Source organism: Oncorhynchus keta, chromosome 26 (assembly GCF_023373465.1).
Source record: "Oncorhynchus keta strain PuntledgeMale-10-30-2019 chromosome 26, Oket_V2, whole genome shotgun sequence".
Classification (NCBI taxonomy): domain Eukaryota; kingdom Metazoa; phylum Chordata; class Actinopteri; order Salmoniformes; family Salmonidae; genus Oncorhynchus; species Oncorhynchus keta.
This window is the reverse complement of record NC_068446.1, coordinates 30,711,151-30,732,282: the sequence shown is the minus strand read 5'-3', so window position 1 is coordinate 30,732,282 and position 21,132 is coordinate 30,711,151. Positions and strand designations below refer to the sequence as shown.

At 45.9% G+C, this 21,132-nt stretch overlaps 1 protein-coding gene across 12 annotated transcripts in view; it reads right to left on the bottom strand.

The window, feature by feature from the left end:
• The window catches only part of LOC118359241 (CUGBP Elav-like family member 5), a 418,411-nt gene that overhangs the window by 149,247 nt on the left and 248,032 nt on the right, over nt 1-21,132 (bottom strand). For all 12 annotated transcript variants that reach the window (XM_035737648.2, XM_035737651.2, XM_035737649.2 and 9 more), the window contains exon 3: nt 14,337-14,385. In XM_035737648.2, coding sequence (XP_035593541.2) covers nt 14,337-14,385 — 49 coding nt within the window. The remainder of the gene's footprint in view (nt 1-14,336; nt 14,386-21,132) is intronic.

Sequence of the window (21,132 nt, the reverse complement as noted above, 5' to 3'; positions counted from 1 at the left end):
AATAGAGCCCGAATTTGAATGTGTGACCTAAAGCTGGCCTCAACTTCTTTCCCATTTGTGCACAGCCAAGCACATTGTGGCAATAATCTAGTTTTCCATTTTCTCTCTCTCTCTCTCTCTCTCTCTCTCTCTCTCTCTCTCTCTCTCTCTCTCTCTCTATATATATATATATATATATATATATATATATATATATATATATATATATATATATATAGTGTATCTGTCTGTCTCTAGTGTTTTTGTCTTTCTTTCTCTAGTGTATCTCTCTCTCTAGTGTATCTCTCTCTCTACTGTATATCTCTCTCTCTAGTGTATCTCTCTACTGTATCTCTCTCTCTAGTGTATCTCTCTCTACTGTATCTCTCTCTCTACTGTATCTCTCTCTCTACTGTATCTCTCTCTCTCTAGTGTATCTCTCTCTACTGTATCTATCTCTCTAGTGTATCTCTCTCTCTACTGTATCTCTCTCTAGTGTATCTATCTCTCTCTACTGTATCTATATCTCTCTTCTGTGTATCTCTCTCTCTACTGTATCTCTCTCGTGTATCTCTCTCTCTACTGTATCTCTCTCTCTCTACTGTATCTATCTCTCTCTAGTGGATCTCTCTCTACTGTATCTCTCTCTCTAGTGTATCTATCTCTCTACTGTATATCTCTCTCTAGTGTATCTCTCTCTCTACTGTATCTCTCTCTCTAGTGTATCTCTCTCTAGTGTATCTCTCTCTCCGGTGTATCTCTCTCTAGTGTATCTATCTCTCTAGTGTATCTCTCTCTCTAGTGTATCTCTAACTCTCTAGTGTATCTCAATCTCGTGAATCTCTTTCTAGTGTATCTCTCTATCTCTAGTTTCTCTCTCTCTAGTGTATATTTCTCTAGTGTATCTCTTTCTCTCTATAGTTTATCTATCTCTCTAGTGTATCTCTCTCTCTAGTGTATCTCTCTCTCTCTCGTATCTCTCTCTCTCTTGTGTATCTCTCTCCCTACTGTATCTCCCTCTCTAGTGTATCTCTCTCTCTAGTGTATTTCTCTCTCTCCAGTGTATCTCTCTGTCGAGTGAATCTAACTCTCTAGTGTATCTCTAACTTGTGTATCCCTCTCAAGTGAATCTATTTTTAGTGTAGCTCTCTATCTATAGTTTATCTCTCTCTCTCTATTGTATCTCTCTCTAGTGTATCCCTCTCTCTAGTTTATCTATCTCTCTAGTGTATCTCTCTCTCCAATGTATCTCTCTCTCCATTGCATCTTTGTCTAGTGTATCTCTTTCTCTCTCTCTACTGTATCTCTATCTCTACTGTATCGCTCTCTCTAGTGTATCTCTCTCTCTCTCTACTGTATCTCTCTCGTGTATCTTTCTCTACTGTATCTCTCTCTCTCTACTGTATCTCTCTCTCGTGTATCTCTCTCTACTGTATCTCTCTCTATCTAGTGTATCACTTTCTCTCTACTGTATCTCTCTCTATCTAGTGTATCACTTTCTCTCTAGTGTATCTCTCTCTCTAGTGTATCTCTCTCTCAATTCAATTCAATTCAATTCAAGGGCTTTATTGGCATGGGAAACGTGTTAACATTGCCAAAGCAAGTGAGGTAGATAATATATAAAGTGAATATATAAAGTGAAATAAACAATAAAAATTAACAGTAAACATTACACATACAGAAGTTTCAAAACAATAAAGACATTACAAATGTCATATTATATATACACAGTGTTTTAACAATGTGACGAATGGTTAAAGGACACAAGATAAAATAAATAAGCATAAATATGGGTTGTATTTACAATGGTGTTTGTTCTTCACTGGCAGCCCTTTTCTGTGGCAACAGCTCAAATCTTGCTGCTGTGATGGCACAGGTTGGTCTGTGGAATTTCAGCCAGTAGATATGGGCAGCCAGGTTTCTCAAAATTGGATTTATAGCCAGACTGTCTTTGTGCAGCCAGGTGTAATCTTAGGGAAATATGTCTCTCTAATATGGTCATACATTGGGCAGGAGGTTAGGAAGTGCAGATTTAATAGATTTATTCTTCATCTTTTACAGTTTCAAATTCTTTGTATTGAATTATAATTTGGGGGAAGAAATATTCTCTTAGGTCTGAATATTTGTCACAGTGTAATAGTAAATGCAGCTCTGTCTCTACCTCTCCCCTGGAGCAGAGTGAGCACAGCCTCTCCTCTCTGGGCAGCCAGGTTGGTCTGTGACGACTGGTCTCTATAGCCAGACTGTGCTCTCTGGGCAGCCAGGTTGGTCTGTGACGACCGGTCTCTATAGCCAGACTGTCCTCTCTGGGCAGCCAGGTTGGTCTGTGACGACCGGTCTCTATAGCCAGACTGTGCTCTCTGGGCAGCCAGGTTGGTCTGTGACGACCGGTCTCTATAGCCAGACTGTGCTCACCGGTCTGTCGTACGGTAATTTGGTAAACAGCCATTTTGACATTTGCTCAGTACATTGTTTTCACTGAGTACAAGTCTGCTGTTAATGATAATGCAGAGGATTTTCCCAAGGTTGCTGTTGCCGCTTATCCCACAGTAGGTATTGGGGTCAAATTTGTCTCAACTTTTGTGGATTGGGGTGATCAGTCCTTGGTCCCAGTTATTGGGGAAGATGCCAGATGATGTTAAAGAGTTTAAGTATAGCCAATTGACATTTGTGGTCTGTATATTTTATCATTTCATTATGGAAACCATCAACACCACAGGCCTATTTGGGTTGAAGGGTTTGTATTATGTGCTGTATTTCATTCAATTTAATTGCTGATTCTAAGATGTGTAATTGATCATGCATATGTTTTTGCTGTTTGTTCTTTGTTATAGAGTCAAAAAGATTGGAGAAGTGGTTTATCCATACATTTCCTTTTTGGATAGATAGCTCTTTGTGCTTTTGTTTGTTTCGTGTGTTCTAATTTTCCCAGAAGTGGTTTGATTCTATGGATTCTTCAATTACATCGAGCTGATTTCTGACGTGCTGTTCCTTCTATTTTCTGTAGTGTATTTCTCTATTGTTTTAGTGATTCACCATAGTGAAGGCATAGACTCAGGTTTTCTGGGTCTCTATGTTTTTGGTTGGATAGGTTTCTTTTTCTTAGGTTTTTGCATTCTTCATCAAACCATTTGTCATTGTTTAAGATTTGATAGGGAAGCTGAAAGGTCAAATATCCTGTCAAGGCCTTCTACTGCCAAGTTTACACCTTCACTATTACAGTGAAATGTTTTGTCCAGGAAGTTGTCTTAAAGGGTTTACATTTGTTGTTGCCTATTTGTTTTTTGTTAGGTTTCTAAACTACTTTCCTGACATCTATAGCATTTCTTAATATTGTGCATTTCCTTTTGATGCCTCATGATTGAGTATTGCTCTGTTCAAGTAGACTGTGATCTGATAGGTGTGTTAGTGGGCTGACTGTGAACGCTCTGAGAGACTCTGGTTTGAGATCAATGATAAAGTAATCTACAGTACTACTGCCAAGGGATGAGCTGTAAGTGTATCTACCATAGGAGTCTCCTCAAAGCCTAACATTGACTATGTACAGACCCAGCATGCAACAGAGCTGCATGAGTCGCTATGTCTACGTTTTTTCTATTTTTCTCACCTCTCATACCCTTTCCCTCCCCTCTATCTCCCTTCACCTCCCTCTCCTTCTCCCTACCTTTCCCTCAGTGAGAACAGTCTGGTAGAGAGAGTGTAGCATGGGTTTCCTGTCTCATTATTCACTTGTTCTAACATGGTGGTCACTGCTATTTACACTGAACAAAAATATAAATGCAACATGTAAAGTGTTGGTCTCCTATTTCATGAGCTGAAATAAAAGTTCACAGAAACATTTTGTTTACCTCCCTGTTAGCGAGGATTTTTACTTTCCCAAAATAATCCATCCATCTGCGACATATCAAGAAACACATTTGTTTTTAATGTAACCTTAATTTAACTAAGCAAGTCAGTTAAGAACAAATTCTTATTTACAATGACAGGCTACACCAGCCAAACGCAGACGACACTGGGCCAACTGTGCCCTGCCCGGACTCCCAATCTTGGCCGGTTGTGATACAGCCTGGAATCGAACCAGGGTGTCTGTAGTGACACCTCAAACACTGAGATGCATTGCCTTAGATCGCTGCGCCACTCAAGAGCCAGAGTACCCCTGTGTTGGGGACAATAAAAAGCCCAACACAACACAATGCCACAGATGTCTCAAGTTTTGACGAAAAATGCAAATGGCAAGCTGACTGCAGGAATGTCCACCAGAGCTGTTGTAAGAGGATTGACTGTTCTTTCCTTTACCATAAGCCACGTATAACGTCGTTTTAGATCATTTGGCAGTACGTCCAACCGGCCTCACAACCACAGACCATGTGCAACCACACCAGCCCAGGACCTCCACATCCGGCTTCTTCACCTGCGGAATTGTCTGAGACCACTCAACCGGACAGCTGATGAAACTGTGGGTTTGCACAAATATTTGCACAAACTGTCATAAACCCTCACCAGGGTTTTGACCTGACTGTAGTTTGGCATCATACCTAACTTCAGTGGGCAAATGCCCACCTTCAATAGCCACTGGCATGCTGGAGAAATGTGCTCTTCGTGGATGAATTCTGGTTTCAACTGTACCGGGCAGATGGCAGATAGTGTGTATGGTGTCCTATGGGCGAGGGATTTGCTGATGTCAACGTTGTGAACAGAGTGCCCCATGGTGGCGGTGTGGGCAGGCATAAGCTACAGACAACGAACACAATTGCATTTTATCAATGGCAATTTGAATGCACAGAGATTCCGTAATGAGATCCTGAGGCCATTCATCCGCCACCATCACCTCATGTTGAACATGATAATATACGGCCCCATGTCGCAAGAATCTATACACAATTCCTACAAGCTGAAAATGTCCCAATTCTTCCATGGTCTGCATACTCACCAGACATGTCACCCATTGACCATGTTTGGGATGCTCTGGATCGATGTGTACAACAGCGTGTTCCAGTTCCCACCAATATCCATTAACTTCGCAAAGCCATTAAATAGGAGTGGGACAACATTTTACAGGCCACAATCAACAGCCTGATCAACTCTATGCAAAGGAGATGTGTCGAGCTGCATGGGTTAAATGGTGGTCACACCAGATCTCTGTATATTTTGCTGGCAGACACCACTGGGTATAATAGGTTGTACATTAACACCGGGTAAAGCTGAGACATTTAGGGGGGGTGACAAAAAAATTCACCAGCGAGATGGAACTCTATTCTGAGTATGAACAAAAACCCGAGGGAAACAAGGGGAAGGGGTAGCGGGGAGGAGTGGGGATGAGTCTTGAGAGGCACTGGGCTCTACTGGGGAGGGGGTTAGGTGGAAATCAAAGAGGTTAGAGATGATTTATCCTGTGTAAGGTCTCCAAATCCTCTGAGGAGCATTGAACAGCCCTTCAAAAAGAAATATCAGCAGCTATTATAGCCAGTCAGTGCCAGTCATCAGGCCTGCATGTGAAATAAAATCCATTTATTTAATATCTGCGACGCAAGGGAATGCAGGGGCTGAACGGAGAGCAGGCCCCCACAGCCCACTTAAATGCTGCTGCACATCCCATCACAGAGCAGAGGCTCCAATAGGACTCAATGTGTTGTAACAACATAACGACCGCTTTTCTGTTTTCTTAGAGTAAGGATGTGATTGAGCATTAATATTCATTTCCCAGCATCTTTGTTTGGTGCCGCTATAAGGTAATCAGTGAATTTAATTCATTAGGCCCTAATCTATGGATTTCACATGACTGGGAATACAGATATGCATCTGTTGTTCACAGATACTATGGGCCTCACAATGTTCCTCAGGATCTCATCACGGTATTTCCGTGTTCACAATGCTGACATCAGCAAACAGCTCACCACACAAAGCCATACACATGGTCTGCGGTTGTGAGGCCGGTAGTACAAACTGCCAAATTCACTAAAACACTTATGGTAGAGAAATTAACATTCCTGCAGTCAGCTTGCCAATTGCACGCTCTGTCAAAACTTCAGAGATCTGTGGTATTGTGTTGTGTGACAAAACTGCATATTTTAGAGCAGCCTTTTATTGTCCCCAGCATAAGGTGCACCTGTGTAATGATCATGTGTAATCATCAGTTTATTGATATGCCACAACTGTCAGGTGGATGGATTATCTTGGCAAAGGAGAAACACTCACTAACAGGGATGTAAACAAATTTGTGCATAAAATTTGAGAGAAATAAGCTTTTTGTGCACATGGAACATTTCTGGGATATTTTATGTCAGCTCATGAAACATGGGACCAACACTTTACATGTTGCTGTTTAGTGTACATGATTTTTACCTAAATAACTACCTTGATGTTTAATTCCATGCTGAAATGTGTCTGATTTGCATACTAGTAACATGATTGATATTGACATTTCAATATTCATTGTTGTTTGACTGTTGTAATACTTACCTGATCCTCCTTGATATTTCATTCTGGTGTAAATCTTCTTAGTACGCATTCCCCATCACATGTACTTTAAATGATATTGTGAAAGTAATTTTCATTAATGCTATTGAAATTGTGAAATGATTTCAATGTCTCGAGTGCCGTTTAACGTTTTATGAAATTGAGCACATTGATAGATATTAAGTCAACTTGGAATAAGCCCATAATTGAAACTGTCCAGCCTATCAAATCAATTTCAATAAATTGATCTTATTTTTGTTTGCTGTCACAATTTACCATAAGGTGTAAACAATTACCAACCTAAATCTGTAGCTAGTACTTTTTGACCGGATACTTTTTAAAAACACTTTTTGTATTTTATTTTTAATTGAATTTCAAAACATACAATCGACCTGCAGTGAAGCCGCTCCACATTTACAATAAAGTCAGTCATTTAGCAGACATCCAGAGTGACCCACAGGAGCAACCAGGGTCAAGAGCCCTACCCTAGGGCACATCGACAGATCTCCCACCAAGTCGAATCGGTTACCCAAACTAGCGACCTTTCAGCCACCTTTCAGCAACCGCCAGGCCCCCAACCATCTAAGATCCCCCCCTACATTTCCCCCTCTACCATCCAAGACACTGACAGTCCCCCCTGAAAAACCACCCACCCGATGCGCCATATAAAAACAGAAAACAACAATGCAAAAACAAAAGACATCAAGGACAACAAAACAGCAAGGCGTGTGTGTGCGTGTGTATCCGTGTGTGTGCACATGTGTGCTTTTGAATGTGAGTGTGTGTATGTGCTTGAGTGGCATCAGCCTCAGGCTAACAGGTATTGGATTTGAACAGTTCCTTTGTAGTGTAATTTAAACTTCTATTTTTTTTGTTCATTTCGTACTTTCATCTTGGACCGTCATTCTACCCCCCTCGCCCAGCAACTTCACTCCCACTTGTCTCCAGTTCCACGTCCCAACACTCAGCCCATACTTTTTACAATTACTTGAGAAGTTTCTTAAGAGGGCTACTTTTATTATTACTTCAGTAAATTACAATCTCAGCAACAGATTTTCAGTAATCTACCCACCTCTGCCCAAAACAACCACTCTCAGCATGGCTACAACAGTGGCTACCAAAGTTGAGGACTGTTGGACATTCTTACCATTGGTACACGTAACAAGTTAATTGAAAAAAATATATATTTTTAATAACCAGTGAGCGCTGGTCCTTGCGGTGAGGGGTCCTGCGGGTATACGGTAGAGGGGGTCAGTCCCAAACGGCCAGTCTGGCCCAGGTCCTGTGATCTGTCCTCCCCGTAATGAGATTAAGTGAGTAATTAGAAGCTCGTGGACAGGATGGAGAGCCCGTCCCCCAGTGGCCTGGTGCATGGTCCATCCCTGGTGTCATCATCTCCCCAGAACAGGAAGTCTAATTAAGATCTCACCCTGGGTATGACTCTGGAGGGAGGTAGGGAGGTGTGGTCCATAAAGGAGAAATAGATAGCTTTTGCCTGTATATGGAGCAACTAGTTGAGTTTGCTAAGGCAGCTACAGTGGATTCGGAAAGTATTCAGACCCCTTGACTTTTTCCACATTTTGTTACGTTACAGCCTTATTCTAAAATTGAATAAATGAATTGTTTTGTTCATCAATCTATGTTTGCAAAGTTTTTTTTTTTAAACCCGTAAATACCTTATTTACATAAGTATTTAGACCCTTTGATATGAGACTTGAAATTGAGCTCAGGTGCATCCTGTTTCTATTGATCACCCTTGAGGTGTTTTACAACTTGATTGGAGTCCACCTGTGGTAAATCCAATTGATTGGACATGATTTGGAAAGGCGCACACCTGTCTCTGTGTGGTCCAATAGTTACCAGTGCATGTCAGAGTAAAAACCAAGCCATGAGGTTGAAGGATTTGTCCGTAGAGCTCTGAGACAGGATTGTGTTGAGGCACAGATACTGAGGAAGGGTACCAATACATTTCTGCAGCATTGAAGGTCCCCAAGAACACAGTGGCCTCTTCCTAGAGCTGGTCATACTCAGTCAAACTGAGCAATCGGGGGAGAAGGGCCTTGGTCAGGGAAGTGACCAAGAACCCGATGGTCACTCTGACAGAGCTCCAGAGTTCCTCTGTGGAGATGGTTGTCCATCTGGAAGTTTCTCCCATTTCTGCAGCACTCCACCAATCAGGCCTTTATGATAGAGTGGCCAGACAGAAGCTACCCCATAATGACAAAGGAACAGGAATGGACCTTCCCCAAACTGTTGCCACAAAGATTGTCTACAATGTTCTTGTGATGACCTTGCTTCCAGAGGCAGTTTCGAACTTGGTAGTGAGTGTTGCATCCGAGGACAGATCAGGGGTCCCGTTCTGTGAGCTTGTGTGGCCTACCACTTCTCGGTTGAGCCGTTGTTGCTCCTAGACATTTCCACTTCACAATGATAGCACTTAAAGTTGACCGGGGTACTTACAGTTGACGGTGCCAAGTTGAAAGTCACTGAGCTCTTCAGTAAGGCCATTCTACTGCCAATGTTTGTCTATGGAGAATGCATGGCGGAGTGATCGATTTTATATACCTGTCAGCAATGGGTGTGGCTGAACTAGCCGAATAAACTAATTTGAAGGGGTGTCCACATAATGTATCTACCTCAATTACCTTGTAACCCTGCACATCGACTCGGTACTAGTACCCTGTGTATAGAGCCATGTTATCGCTACTCACTGTGTATTTATTCCTTGTGTTCTTATTGTTATATTATTTCTCATTTTATTCTCTCTGCATTGTCGGCATGGTAAGTGTTTCACTGTTATTCTATACCTGTTGTTTACGAAGCATGTGACAAGTAACATTTGATTTGAAAAAGACAGCTGAGTGTCATTGTTAATGCGAACACACACCACCACAATGGCAAAATCAATGGGCCTTTAAGGGGCATCAATCTTGACAGCACAAGACCCCTGCTTGTCTCCAGCGCTGACTGGTCGGAGGTTTAGGGGGGGGTAAGGGGCTAGAATGCTAGGGAGGCAAGGCGGCTAGGGGGCCAGAGGCTAGAGGGGCCAGGGGGCTAGAAGGGCCAGGGCCATAGGGGGATAAGTAGGCTAGGAGGGATAGAGAGACCAGGGGAGCCAGGGGGCGATGGGGAGCTAGGTAGTCCAGGGGGCCAGAGGTGCTGGGGGATATAGGGGGATAAGTAGGCTAGGAGGGATAGAGAGACCAGGGGAGCCAGGGGGCGATGGGGAGCTAGGTGGTCCAGGGGGCCAGAGGTGCTGGGGGATATAGGGGGATAAGTAGGCTAGGGGGGATAGAGAGACCAGGGGAGCCAGGGGGCGATGGGGAGCTAGGTGGTCCAGGGGGCCAGAGGTGCTGGGGGATAGGGGGATAAGTAGGCTAGGGGGGATAGAGAGACCAGGGGAGCCAGGGGGTGATGAGGAGCTAGGTGGTCCAGGGGCCAGAGATGCTGGGGGATATAGGGGGATAAGTAGGCTAGGAGGGATAGAGAGACCAGGGGAGCCAGGGGGCAATGGAGAGCTAGGTGGTCCAGGGGGCCAGAGGTGCTGGGGGATATAGGGGGATAAGTAGGCTAGGGGGATAGAGACCAGGGGAGCCAGGGGGCGATGGGGAGCTAGGTGGTCCAGGGGGCCAGAGGTGCTGGGGGATATAGGGGGATAAGTAGGCTAGGGGGATAGAGAGACCAGGGGAGCCAGGGGTGATGAGGAGATAGGTGGTCCAGGGGGCCAGAGGTGCTGGGGGATATAGGGGGATAAGTAGGCTAGGAGGGATAGAGAGACCAGGGGAGCCAGGGGGCGATGGGGAGCTAGGTGGTCCAGGGGGCCAGAAGTGCTGGGGGATAGGGGGATAAGTAGGCTAGGGGGATAGAGAGACCAGGGGAGCCAGGGGGTGATGAGGAGCTAGGTGGTCCAGGGGGCCAGAGGTGCTGGGGGATATAGGGGGATAAGTAGGCTAGGAGGGATAGAGACCAGGGGAGCCAGGGGGCGATGGGGAGCTAGGTGGTCCAGGGGGCCAGAGGTGCTGGGGGATATAGGGGGATAAGTAGGCTAGGAGGGATAGAGAGACCAGGGGAGCCAGGGGGCGATGGGGAGCTAGGTGGTCCAGGGGGCCAGAGGTGCTGGGGGATATAGGGGGATAAGTAGGCTAGGAGGGATAGAGAGACCAGGGGAGCCAGGGGGCGATGGGGAGCTAGGTGGTCCAGGGGGCCAGAGGTGATGGGGGATAGGGGGATAAGTAGGCTAGGAGGGATAGAGAGACCAGGGGAGCCAGGGGGTGATGGGGAGCTAGGTGGTCCAGGGGGCCAGAGGTGCTGGGGGATAGGGGGATAAGTAGGCTAGGAGGGATAGAGAGACCAGGGGAGCCAGGGGGTGATGGGGAGCTAGGTGGTCCAGGGGGCCAGAGGTGCTGGGGGATAGGGGGATAAGTAGGCTAGGAGGGATAGAGAGACCAGGGGAGCCAGGGGGTGATGGGGAGCTAGGTGGTCCAGGGGGCCAGAAGTGCTGGGGGATAGGGGGATAAGTAGGCTAGGAGGGATAGAGAGACCAGGGGAGCCAGGGGGCGATGGGGAGCTAGGTGGTCCAGGGGGCCAGAAGTGCTGGGGGATAGGGGGATAAGTAGGCTAGGAGGGATAGAGAGACCAGGGGAGCCAGGGGGTGATGAGGAGCTAGGTGGTCCAGGGGGCCAGAGGTGCTGGGGGATAGGGGGATAAGTAGGCTAGGAGGGATAGAGAGACCAGGGGAGCCAGGGGGCGATGGGGAGCTAGGTGGTCCAGGGGGTGATGGGGAGCTAGGTGGTCCAGGGGGTGATGGGGAGCTAGGTGGTCCAGGGGGTGATGAGGAGCTAGGTGGTCCAGGGGGCCAGAGGTGCTGGGGGATAGGGGGATAAGTAGGCTAGGAGGGATAGAGAGACCAGGGGAGCCAGGGGCGATGGGGAGCTAGGTGGTCCAGGGGGCCAGAGGTGCTGGGGGATATAGGGGGATAAGTAGGCTAGGAGGGATAGAGAGACCAGGGGAGCCAGGGGGCGATGGGGAGCTAGGTGGTCCAGGGGCCAGAGGTGCTGGGGGATATAGGGGGATAAGTAGGCTAGGAGGGATAGAGAGACCAGGGGAGCCAGGGGGCGATGGGGAGCTAGGTGGTCCAGGGGGCCAGAGGTGATGGGGGATAGGGGGATAAGTAGGCTAGGAGGGATAGAGAGACCAGGGGAGCCAGGGGGTGATGGGGAGCTAGGTGGTCCAGGGGGCCAGAGGTGCTGGGGGATAGGGGGATAAGTAGGCTAGGAGGGATAGAGAGACCAGGGGAGCCAGGGGGTGATGGGGAGCTAGGTGGTCCAGGGGGCCAGAGGTGCTGGGGGATAGGGGGATAAGTAGGCTAGGAGGGATAGAGAGACCAGGGAGCCAGGGGTGATGGGGAGCTAGGTGGTCAGGGGCCAGAAGTGCTGGGGGATAGGGGGATAAGTAGGCTAGGAGGGATAGAGAGACCAGGGGAGCCAGGGGGCGATGGGGAGCTAGGTGGTCCAGGGGGCCAGAAGTGCTGGGGGATAGGGGGATAAGTAGGCTAGGAGAGATAGAGAGACCAGGGGAGCCAGGGGGTGATGAGGAGCTAGGTGGTCCAGGGGCCAGAGGTGCTGGGGGATAGGGGGATAAGTAGGCTAGGAGGGATAGAGACCAGGGGAGCCAGGGGGCGATGGGGAGCTAGGTGGTCCAGGGGTGATGGGGAGCTAGGTGGTCCAGGGGGTGATGGGGAGCTAGGTGGTCCAGGGGTGATGAGGAGCTAGGTGGTCCAGGGGCCAGAGGTGCTGGGGGATAGGGGGATAAGTAGGCTAGGAGGGATAGAGAGACCAGGGGAGCCAGGGGGCGATGGGGAGCTAGGTGGTCCAGGGGGTGATGGGGAGCTAGGTGGTCCAGGGGGTGATGGGGAGCTAGGTGGTCCAGGGGGTGATGGGGAGCTAGGTGGTCCAGGGGGCGATGGGGAGCTAGGTGGTCCAGGGGGTGATGGGGAGCTAGGCGGCCAAGTTGCCCGCTGTCCTAATCTATCCTAACCCAAAACAGACAGCGGTTTCTAGGTAAAGCTGATGCAGAAGTGGGACATGGGAAGGATTGGTTTCCTGCTCTCGTTTTCTTTGTTTTGCCTTGCCTCTCGCTGTCTCTCACTCTTTCTGTCTGCCTCCTCTCACTCTGTCTGCCTCCCTCTCTCTCTCCTTCTGTCTCTATCTCTCTCTCTCTCTCTCTCTCTCTCTCTCCTTGTCTGCCTCTCTCCCTCTCTCTATCTGCCTCTCTCTCTCCTTCTGTCTCTATCTCTCTCTCTCTCTCTCTCTCTCTCTCTCTCTCTCTCTCTCTCTCTCTCCTTGTCTGCCTCTCTCCCTCTCTCTATCTGCCTCTCTCTCTCCTTTCTCTCTCTCTCTCTCTCTCTCTCTCTCTCTCTCTCTGTCTCTCTCTCTCTCTCTCTCTCTCTCTCTCTCTCTCTTCTCTCTCTCTCTCTCTCTCTCTCCTTGTCTGCCTCTCTCCCTCTCTCTCTCTCTCTCTCTCTCTCTCTCTCTCTCTCTCTCTCTCTCTCTCTCTCTCTCTCTCTCTCTCTCTCTCTCTCTCTCCTTGTCTGCCTCTCTCCCTCTCTCTATCTGCCCCTCTCTCTCCTTCTGTCTCTCTCTCTCTCTCTCTCTCTCTCTCTCTCTCTCTCTCTCTCTCTCTCTCTCTCTCTCTCTCTCTCTCTCTCTCTCTCTCTCTCTCTCTCTCTCTCTCTCTCTCTCTCTCTCTCTCTCTCTCTCTCTCTCTCTCTCTCTCTCTCTCTCTCTCTCTCTCTCTCTCTCTCTCTCTCTCTCTCTCTCTCTCTCTCTCTCTCTCTCTCTCTCTCTCTCTCTCTCCTTGTCTGCCTCTCTCTCTCCTTCTGTCTCTCTCTCTCTCTCTCTCTCTCTCTCTCTCTCTCTCTCTCTCTCTCCCTCTCCTTGTCTGCCTCTCTCCCTCTCTCTATCTGCCTCTCTCTCTCTCTCTCTCTCTCTCTCTCTCTCTCTCTCTCTCTCTCTCTCTCTCTCTCTCTCTCTCTCTCTCTCTCTCTCTCCTTGTCTGCCTCTCTCCCTCTCTCTGTCTGCCTCTCTCTCTCCTTCTGTCTCTCACTAACTGAGGCATGGAGAACCTCTCCCTCTCACAAGGCTCTTCAGAATAGAGAACCATAGCACTCGTTTCATCACACACTGTCACTACACACTGTCACACAGTATGAACACACCCCCCCCACCCCAAAAACTTAGAGGATGTTCCCTCCCTTCATCACATTAACATCTAAGCAGATCCGTGGAGAGTGAAGGAAAGACCAGAGAGATCAAAGACGACAAAATTAAGGCCAAGTAAATGAGGATCTTGGCAAGGGCCCTGTGAATTGTATTTATTGTTTGGCAAGCTTTGCATGCTCCCACCCTCCTCCGCCTCCCCTATACTCCCTTGTCTAGAACATACACCTCCGTTTAAGCAAACAGATTGTGTGTGTGGAGTTGTGTGTGTGTGTGTGTGTGTGGGGGGGGGGCTCTACTGTAGGGCTCTAATCACTTTTTAATTCACAGTAGTATGATAATGTGCTTGGCAGAGGGAGGCCAGGGTTAGATAGACAGGCAGACAGACAGGCAAACAGCAGAAGCCACTAGCTGCCTTCAGTCCCCTGCAAAATCAACCACCGTCTCCTTAATTAAAATGAATACGCAGAGCATCAATTAGATAAACACAGGCAACCGAGAGAGAGAGAGAGACTGTGAAAGAAATGGAGAGAAAGAGAGATTGAAAGAGAAAGCGCAAGAGAGAGGAAAAGAGAGAAAAATAGATAAAAAATGAGAGAGAGAAAAAAGAGAGCAAAATAGAGAGAGCATAAACAAGAAACAGAATGAGAGATAAAAAAGTATTTCAGAAAATAAGACAAATACCTCCACGGCTCTCACTGTCAGCCGGCTTCACCTGGATGGGGCGAGTCATCTGGAGAAAAAACAATAGAGACAGAGAGGTTAGTCCTGGTGTGTGGAACTGTCGTCATCACAACAAGGTAACAAGCTTGAAATGTCATGGCCCTCTCCCACACAAACAGCTGTTTCCTGATACTGATCAAAGTGCCATGGCGTATGGTGGGCACCAAGAGGGATGCAACTTGGGTTGACACTCAGTGCTACTCACTGGAGAAAAACAAGTCCCGCACGTCTCATATTCACACGATCAGACAATCTGAATGGTGCACGCTGTCGGAGGGTATGTATGTGTGTGTGGAAGCGCACACCTATGCGTGCTTGTGTGTGTGTGCATGACTAAGAGGCAGGCCAAGTGGATCCAGCCACAGAGGAGCGAGATCAATGCAGGCCTATTGATCCACAAACCCTGAGCTGAGGAGAGTGCCTGGCTGAGAAGGACTTTCTGGTTAGGAGGCTCATAGTAATCCACTAGAACCTGATAAGAATGGTCTTTTTTGGATTAGATGCTTCTGTCATCACAGACTTTATGTCACGCTTTTCCCCTGACTTTCTCCCTCCTTTTTCAATATTATTTTTCAAGCTAAACAGCTTTACCAACTTATTTGTTCTCCTGCAAACTTTCTAGAACATTCCCTGAATTACTGAGTGTTTGTTAAATTACCAGCTACATGCACCTACCGTAGTTTGCAAACAAATCAAATCCAATGATGATACAAATGAATCCTTTATATCACAAAAACACATACACCCACACACGTACACACAAAGGCACACATACACCCACACAGGTACACACAAACCTGGGTCCCTGTCAGCCATCTGTAACCTGGGTCCCTGTCAGCCATCTGTAACCTGGGTCCCTGTCAGCCATCTGTAACCTGGGTCCCTCTCAGCCATCTGTAACCTGGGTCCCTGTCAGCCATCTGTAACCTGGGTCCCTCTCAGCCATCTGTAACCTGGGTCCCTCTCAGCCATCTGTAACCTGGGTCCCTCTCAGCCATCTGTAACCTGGGTCCCTCTCAGCCATCTGTAACCTGGGTCCCTGTCAGCCATCTGTAACCTGGGTCCCTCTCAGCCATCTGTAACCTGGGTCCCTCTCAGCCATCTGTAACCTGGGTCCCTCTCAGCCATCTGTAACCTGGAATGAAGCTCCTTTTTATTGCTCCACAACATGGCTTCCCTCCCAATTCCAAGTCAATTCACCAGATTATTTTTTAAAGAGTCCAAGATCACCATTTTTTTTCACTGCGATTTCTTTCTCACTGATCTATTTTTTTTCTACTGTCCAATTCCCAGGCCGACAAAAGGTCCGATTTAAAGACAGGGCAGTGCTATAAAAGCATGACTATAAAAGCATGACTCAAGGAGAAACACCATCATCGGATTTTAAAACATCTCAATAATATTAAGCTGATATATGAGGGGCCTGGGCCACATGCATTAAATGCTAAACATATCTATTTTCACCTTGAGGAACGAAGCAACCTTGCTCAATGGAATTATTCCATACATTTACCCATGGTAAATAATAAATAGCTGGGGCTAAGTCTTTTGAAGGTTTTGGCCCATGCTAACGCTAACCCATTTACTCAATATGAACACTGCCTTTCCGTGTAGGATCCCTGTGAGCCAAGATGACCTCACCTTAATGTTGTGGTTACGCTACAAAAGGGTCTGCCTCAGGGCCGCAGGCGGGGGAACTTACTGTTGAGTGTTACAATAGTAGAGTACACAAGGTGCAATTTAGAAGCACACCCCCATCTTCATCGACCTGCAGTGGAGCAGGTTGAGAGCTTCAAGGTCCTCGGTGTCCAAATCACTAAGGACTTAAAATGGTCCACACTCATGCAAATAGTCGTGAAGAAGGTGCGACAGCATCTCTTCCCCCTCAGGAGGCTGACAAAATGTGGCATGGTCCCTCAATTCCTCACTAAGTTATATAGCTGCACCATTGAGAGCATCTTGATTGGCTGCATCACTGCTTGGTATGGCGACTGCACCACCCTTGATCGCATGGGGCTATGGAAGGTGGTGCGGACAGCCCACTACATCACTGGGGCCAAGCTTCCTGCCATCCAGGACCTCTATTTCATGCAGTGTGAAAGGAATGCCCATGAAATTGGTAAAGACTCCAGCCACCCAAGCCATAGACTGTTCTCTCTGCTTCCGCAAGCCAAGTGGTACTGGAGCAACAAGTCTGACATCAACAGGCTCCTGAACAGCTTCTATTCAAAGCCATAAGACTGATAAATAGCTAACAAAATGGCTCCACAGACTATCTGCATTGACCCTTCTATTTTATTTCCACTTTTGTCTCTATACACACTCACACACTCTATGCACACTCTACACACTCACTCACACAGACTCACACTCCAACATACACACACACTTCATTTGATCACACACACAACACGCATACCCATTCATACTGACTCTACATGCAGGCACACACACTTACATAAAATCATCAGATACGCTGCTGGTAGTCGGTTTATCACATATCCCAATGCCTGGTCACCTTACCTTTATACATACAGTGTCTAAGCCTACCACTCCAGTATCCCTGCACATTGTAAGTAGGGTAATGGAACTAATTCTGGAACTGACCCTGTATATATATAGCTGACTTACTTTCTTGTGTTTTTCTTATTTTTTATTTCAATTTCTTGTGTTTTTCTTCTACATTAATTGTTTATAGCACTACTAATATTGCTTAGTGCATATTGTTGGGAAAGAGTAAGCAAGAAAGACATTTCACTGTACAATAAAAACTTCAAACATGAAACTTGGCAAAATGTGTAGAATTGCAGGCAATTTGCTTTAAAACGGCAACAAAAAAAGTTCTGAAAATGTATTTGTTGACCTTTTGTTAATGAAATAAGTTTTTCTGCTAACAGATTTATGTATGTAATACCATTATAGTTTTTAATACCGGTGCTGAGTTAATGTGAGTTCATGTGTTTTGGCAAAATGGTAAAGCTAATAGGCTATGTTTTTGTAGATCGACTGTGGGGAATGATCTACAGCAACCAGTGTGATTGATATTGGCCAGGGTCATTTTTACTTGTTTTTTTCCTGTTCTCCAAACAGCATTTTAGAGTTTTTAAATTGTATAGAAATACACTAAATAAGTTTGAACTTTCTTAAAATGTATTGTACTCAATGCACTAAAACATCCCACATTCAAAGCATCATGATAGATTGAATATCTTACTGTGAAAAATATCCTGAAGACAAATTCAATGTTCACTGATAACTTTGGCACCTTCACAATGGCAAACTCAAATGCCAAGTAAAACCAAGATGGAGAATCATTGTGCTTTGAAATTTGTGGTAAGATTTTTTTTAAATTGAAGTTTCTACACTACTATGTAACATGGAAGTCATTTTCAATATATACAGTGCCTTCGGAAAGGAAAGCATTCAGACCCCTTGACTTTTTCCACATTTTGTTATGTTACAGCCTTATTAAAAAATATATTTAAAAAAAGTTATCATCAATATACACATAATACCCATTCATGACAATGCAAAAACAGGTTTTTAGAAATGTTTGCAAATGTATATAAAATCAGAAACTGAAATATCACATTTACATAAGTATACAGACCCTTTACTTTCAGACCCAGTACTTTGTTGAAGCACCTTTGGAAGCAATTAGAGCATCGATACGGTATGACGCTACAAGCTTGGCACACCTGCATTTGGGGAGTTTCTCCCATTCTTCTCTGCAGATCCTCTCAAGCTCTGTCAGGTTGGATGGGGAGTGTTGCTTCACAGCTATTTTCAGGTCTCTCCTGATGTTCAATCGGGTTCAAGTCCGGGCTCAGGCTGGGCCACTTAAGGACATTCAGTGACTTGTCCCGAAGCCACTCCTGCGTTGTCTTGGCTGTGTATTTAAGGCCGTTGTCCTGTTGGAAGGTGAACCATCGCCCCAGTTTGAGGTGCTGAGAGCTCTGGAGCAGGTTTTGATACTTTGCTCCGTTCATCTTTGCCTCGATCCTGACTAGTGTTCCAGTTCCTGCCTTTTGTCAAACTCCAAGTGGGCTGAAATATGCTTTTTACTGAGGAGTAGCTTCCATCTGGCCACTCTACCATAAAGGCCTGATTGGTGGAGTGCTGCAGAGATGGTTGTTCTTCTGGAAGGTTCTCCCATCTCCACAGAGGAACTCTAGAGCTCTGTCAGAGTGACCATTGGGTTCTTGGTCATCTCCCTGACCAAGACCCTTCTCCCCCGATTGCTCAGTTTTGCCGGGCGGTCAGCTCTAGGAAGACTCTTGGTGGTTCCAAACGTCTTCAATTTAGGCCTCTGTGTTCATGGGACCTTCAATGCTGCAGAACATTTTGGGTACCCTTCGCCAGATCTGTGCCTTGATACAATCCTGTCTCTGAGCTCATCGGACAATTTTTCGACCTCATGGCTTGGTTTTTACATTGACATGCACTGTCAACTGTGAGACCTTATATAGACAGTTGTGTGCCTTTCCAAATCATGTCCAATCAATTGAATTTACCACAGGTGGATTCCAATCAAGTTGTCGAAACATCTCAAGGAGGTAAAAATAAAAATGTTTTCGCTTTGTCAATATGGGGTATTATGTGTAGATTGCTGAGAAAAAAAGTATATTTAATCAATTTTAGAATAAGGCTGTAAAGTAACAAAATGGATGGGAAAAGTAAAGTGTTCTGAAAACTTTCAGAAGGCACTGTACTCTAGCTTGCAGACACAGAGGTCCTCTCCATAGGGTTTCTGAGAGTGGTATGTATTATCTCTCACTCTATGCCCAGCTACAGTTCAGGCAGTAGCATGTTGGCTTAATTGCCCACTTATTTGTCCTTCAGGATGCTCTCGATGGTGCAGCTGTAGACCTTTTGAGGATTTGAGGACCCATGCCAAATCTTTTCAGTCTCCTGAGGGGGAATAGGTTTTGTCGTGCCCTCTTCATGACTGTCTTGGTGTCCTTGGACCATGTTTGTTGGTGTGTGGACACCAAGGAACTTGAAGCTCTCAACCTGCTCCACTACATCCCTGTCGATGAAAATGGGGGTGTTCCTGTAGTCCACAATCATCTGCGTATAGAGAAGGGTTGGTGGTTGAAAGACATTGATAATACGAAGATTGTGGGAGCTGTACTGTTAGATTTCAGTTGACCATTATTGTTGAGAAACTTATGTCTTGTGGCTTTTCAACCTCTGCCATATTATGGATTCAGAGGGGGTTTTCTTTAACGGAAGCTTCTCTAATGTCAAACATGTAAAGTGTGGTGTACCGCAGGTTAGCTCTCTAGGCCCTCTACTAATTTCTTCTTCTTTTTTTAGCAATGACCTGCTACTGGCATTAAACAAAGCATGTGTGTCCATGTATGCTGATGAGTCAACCATATACGCATCATCAATAACAGCTAATAACGTCTCTGAAACCCTTAACAAAGAGTTGCAGTCAATTTTGGAATGGGTGGCCAGTAATAAACTGGTCCTGAACATATATAAAACGAAGAGCATTGTATTTGGTACAAATCATTCATCATTGAATCTGGTAATGAATGGCATGACTGTTGAACAAGTTGAGAAGATCAAATGACTTGGTGTTACCTTAGATTGTAAACTGTCATGGGGAGAAGTCTGTCTGTAATAAAGAGATGCTCTGCTTTTTTGACACCACAAAGCAAGTACTGCAGGCTATAGTTTTACCTTATCTAGATTATTGTCCAGTCATATAGTCAAGTGCTGCAAAGAAAGACCTAGTTAAGCTGCAGCTGGCCCAGAACAGAGCTGCTTGTCTTCCTCTCCGTTGTAATCAGAGGGTTAATAGTAATACTATGCAGGCCAGTCTCTCTTGACTAAGAGTTGAGGAAAGACTGACTGTGTCACTTCTTGTTTTTATAAGAAACATTCATGTGTTGAAAAATACACAAATACACAAAGCACTGACACACACACTTACCCCACCAGACATGCCACCTGGGGTCTTTTCACAGTCCCCAGGACCAGAACATATTCAGGGAAACGGACAGTAGTATAGTCCGTCTGTCACGTCTACCCCTGCTCCCCCTCTCTGGCGCTCGTTGTCGCCAGTTGTCTCATCATTACGCACACCTGCCACTATCGTTACGCGCACCTGCGCCTCATGACACTCACCTGGACTACATCACCTTCCTGATTACCTCCCTTATATCTGTCACTCCCCTTGGTTCTTTCCTCAGGCGTTACTGGCTCTGTTTCTGTTTCATGTCTGTACACTACTCGTGTTTCTTCTTTTGTTCCATGTTGGTTTATACTGTATATTAAATTCACTCCCTGTACTTGCTTCCCGATTATTAGTGTACAAGTTACACTGTCATTGTAAATAAGAATTTGTTTTGAACTGACTTGCCTAGTTAAATAACGGTTAAATAAAAAATATATATTATACAGAGCCTTGACTTTATGGAACTCCCTTCCATCTTATATAGTGTAAGGGAACAGCAAACCTGGTTAAAATAAACAAATAAAGCAACACCTCACGGCACAACACCTCTCCTCCATGTGACCTACTGGTTGCGTGTAAGTACTGACATGTATGTGTAACTGATAGATGCGCGCACACACACACACACACACACACACACACACACACACACACACACACACACACACACACACACACACACACACACACACACACACACACACACACACACACACACACACACACACACACACACACACACAGAGTAAACAGATATAATGAATAGACTATGGCTGTTGTCAGGGAAAG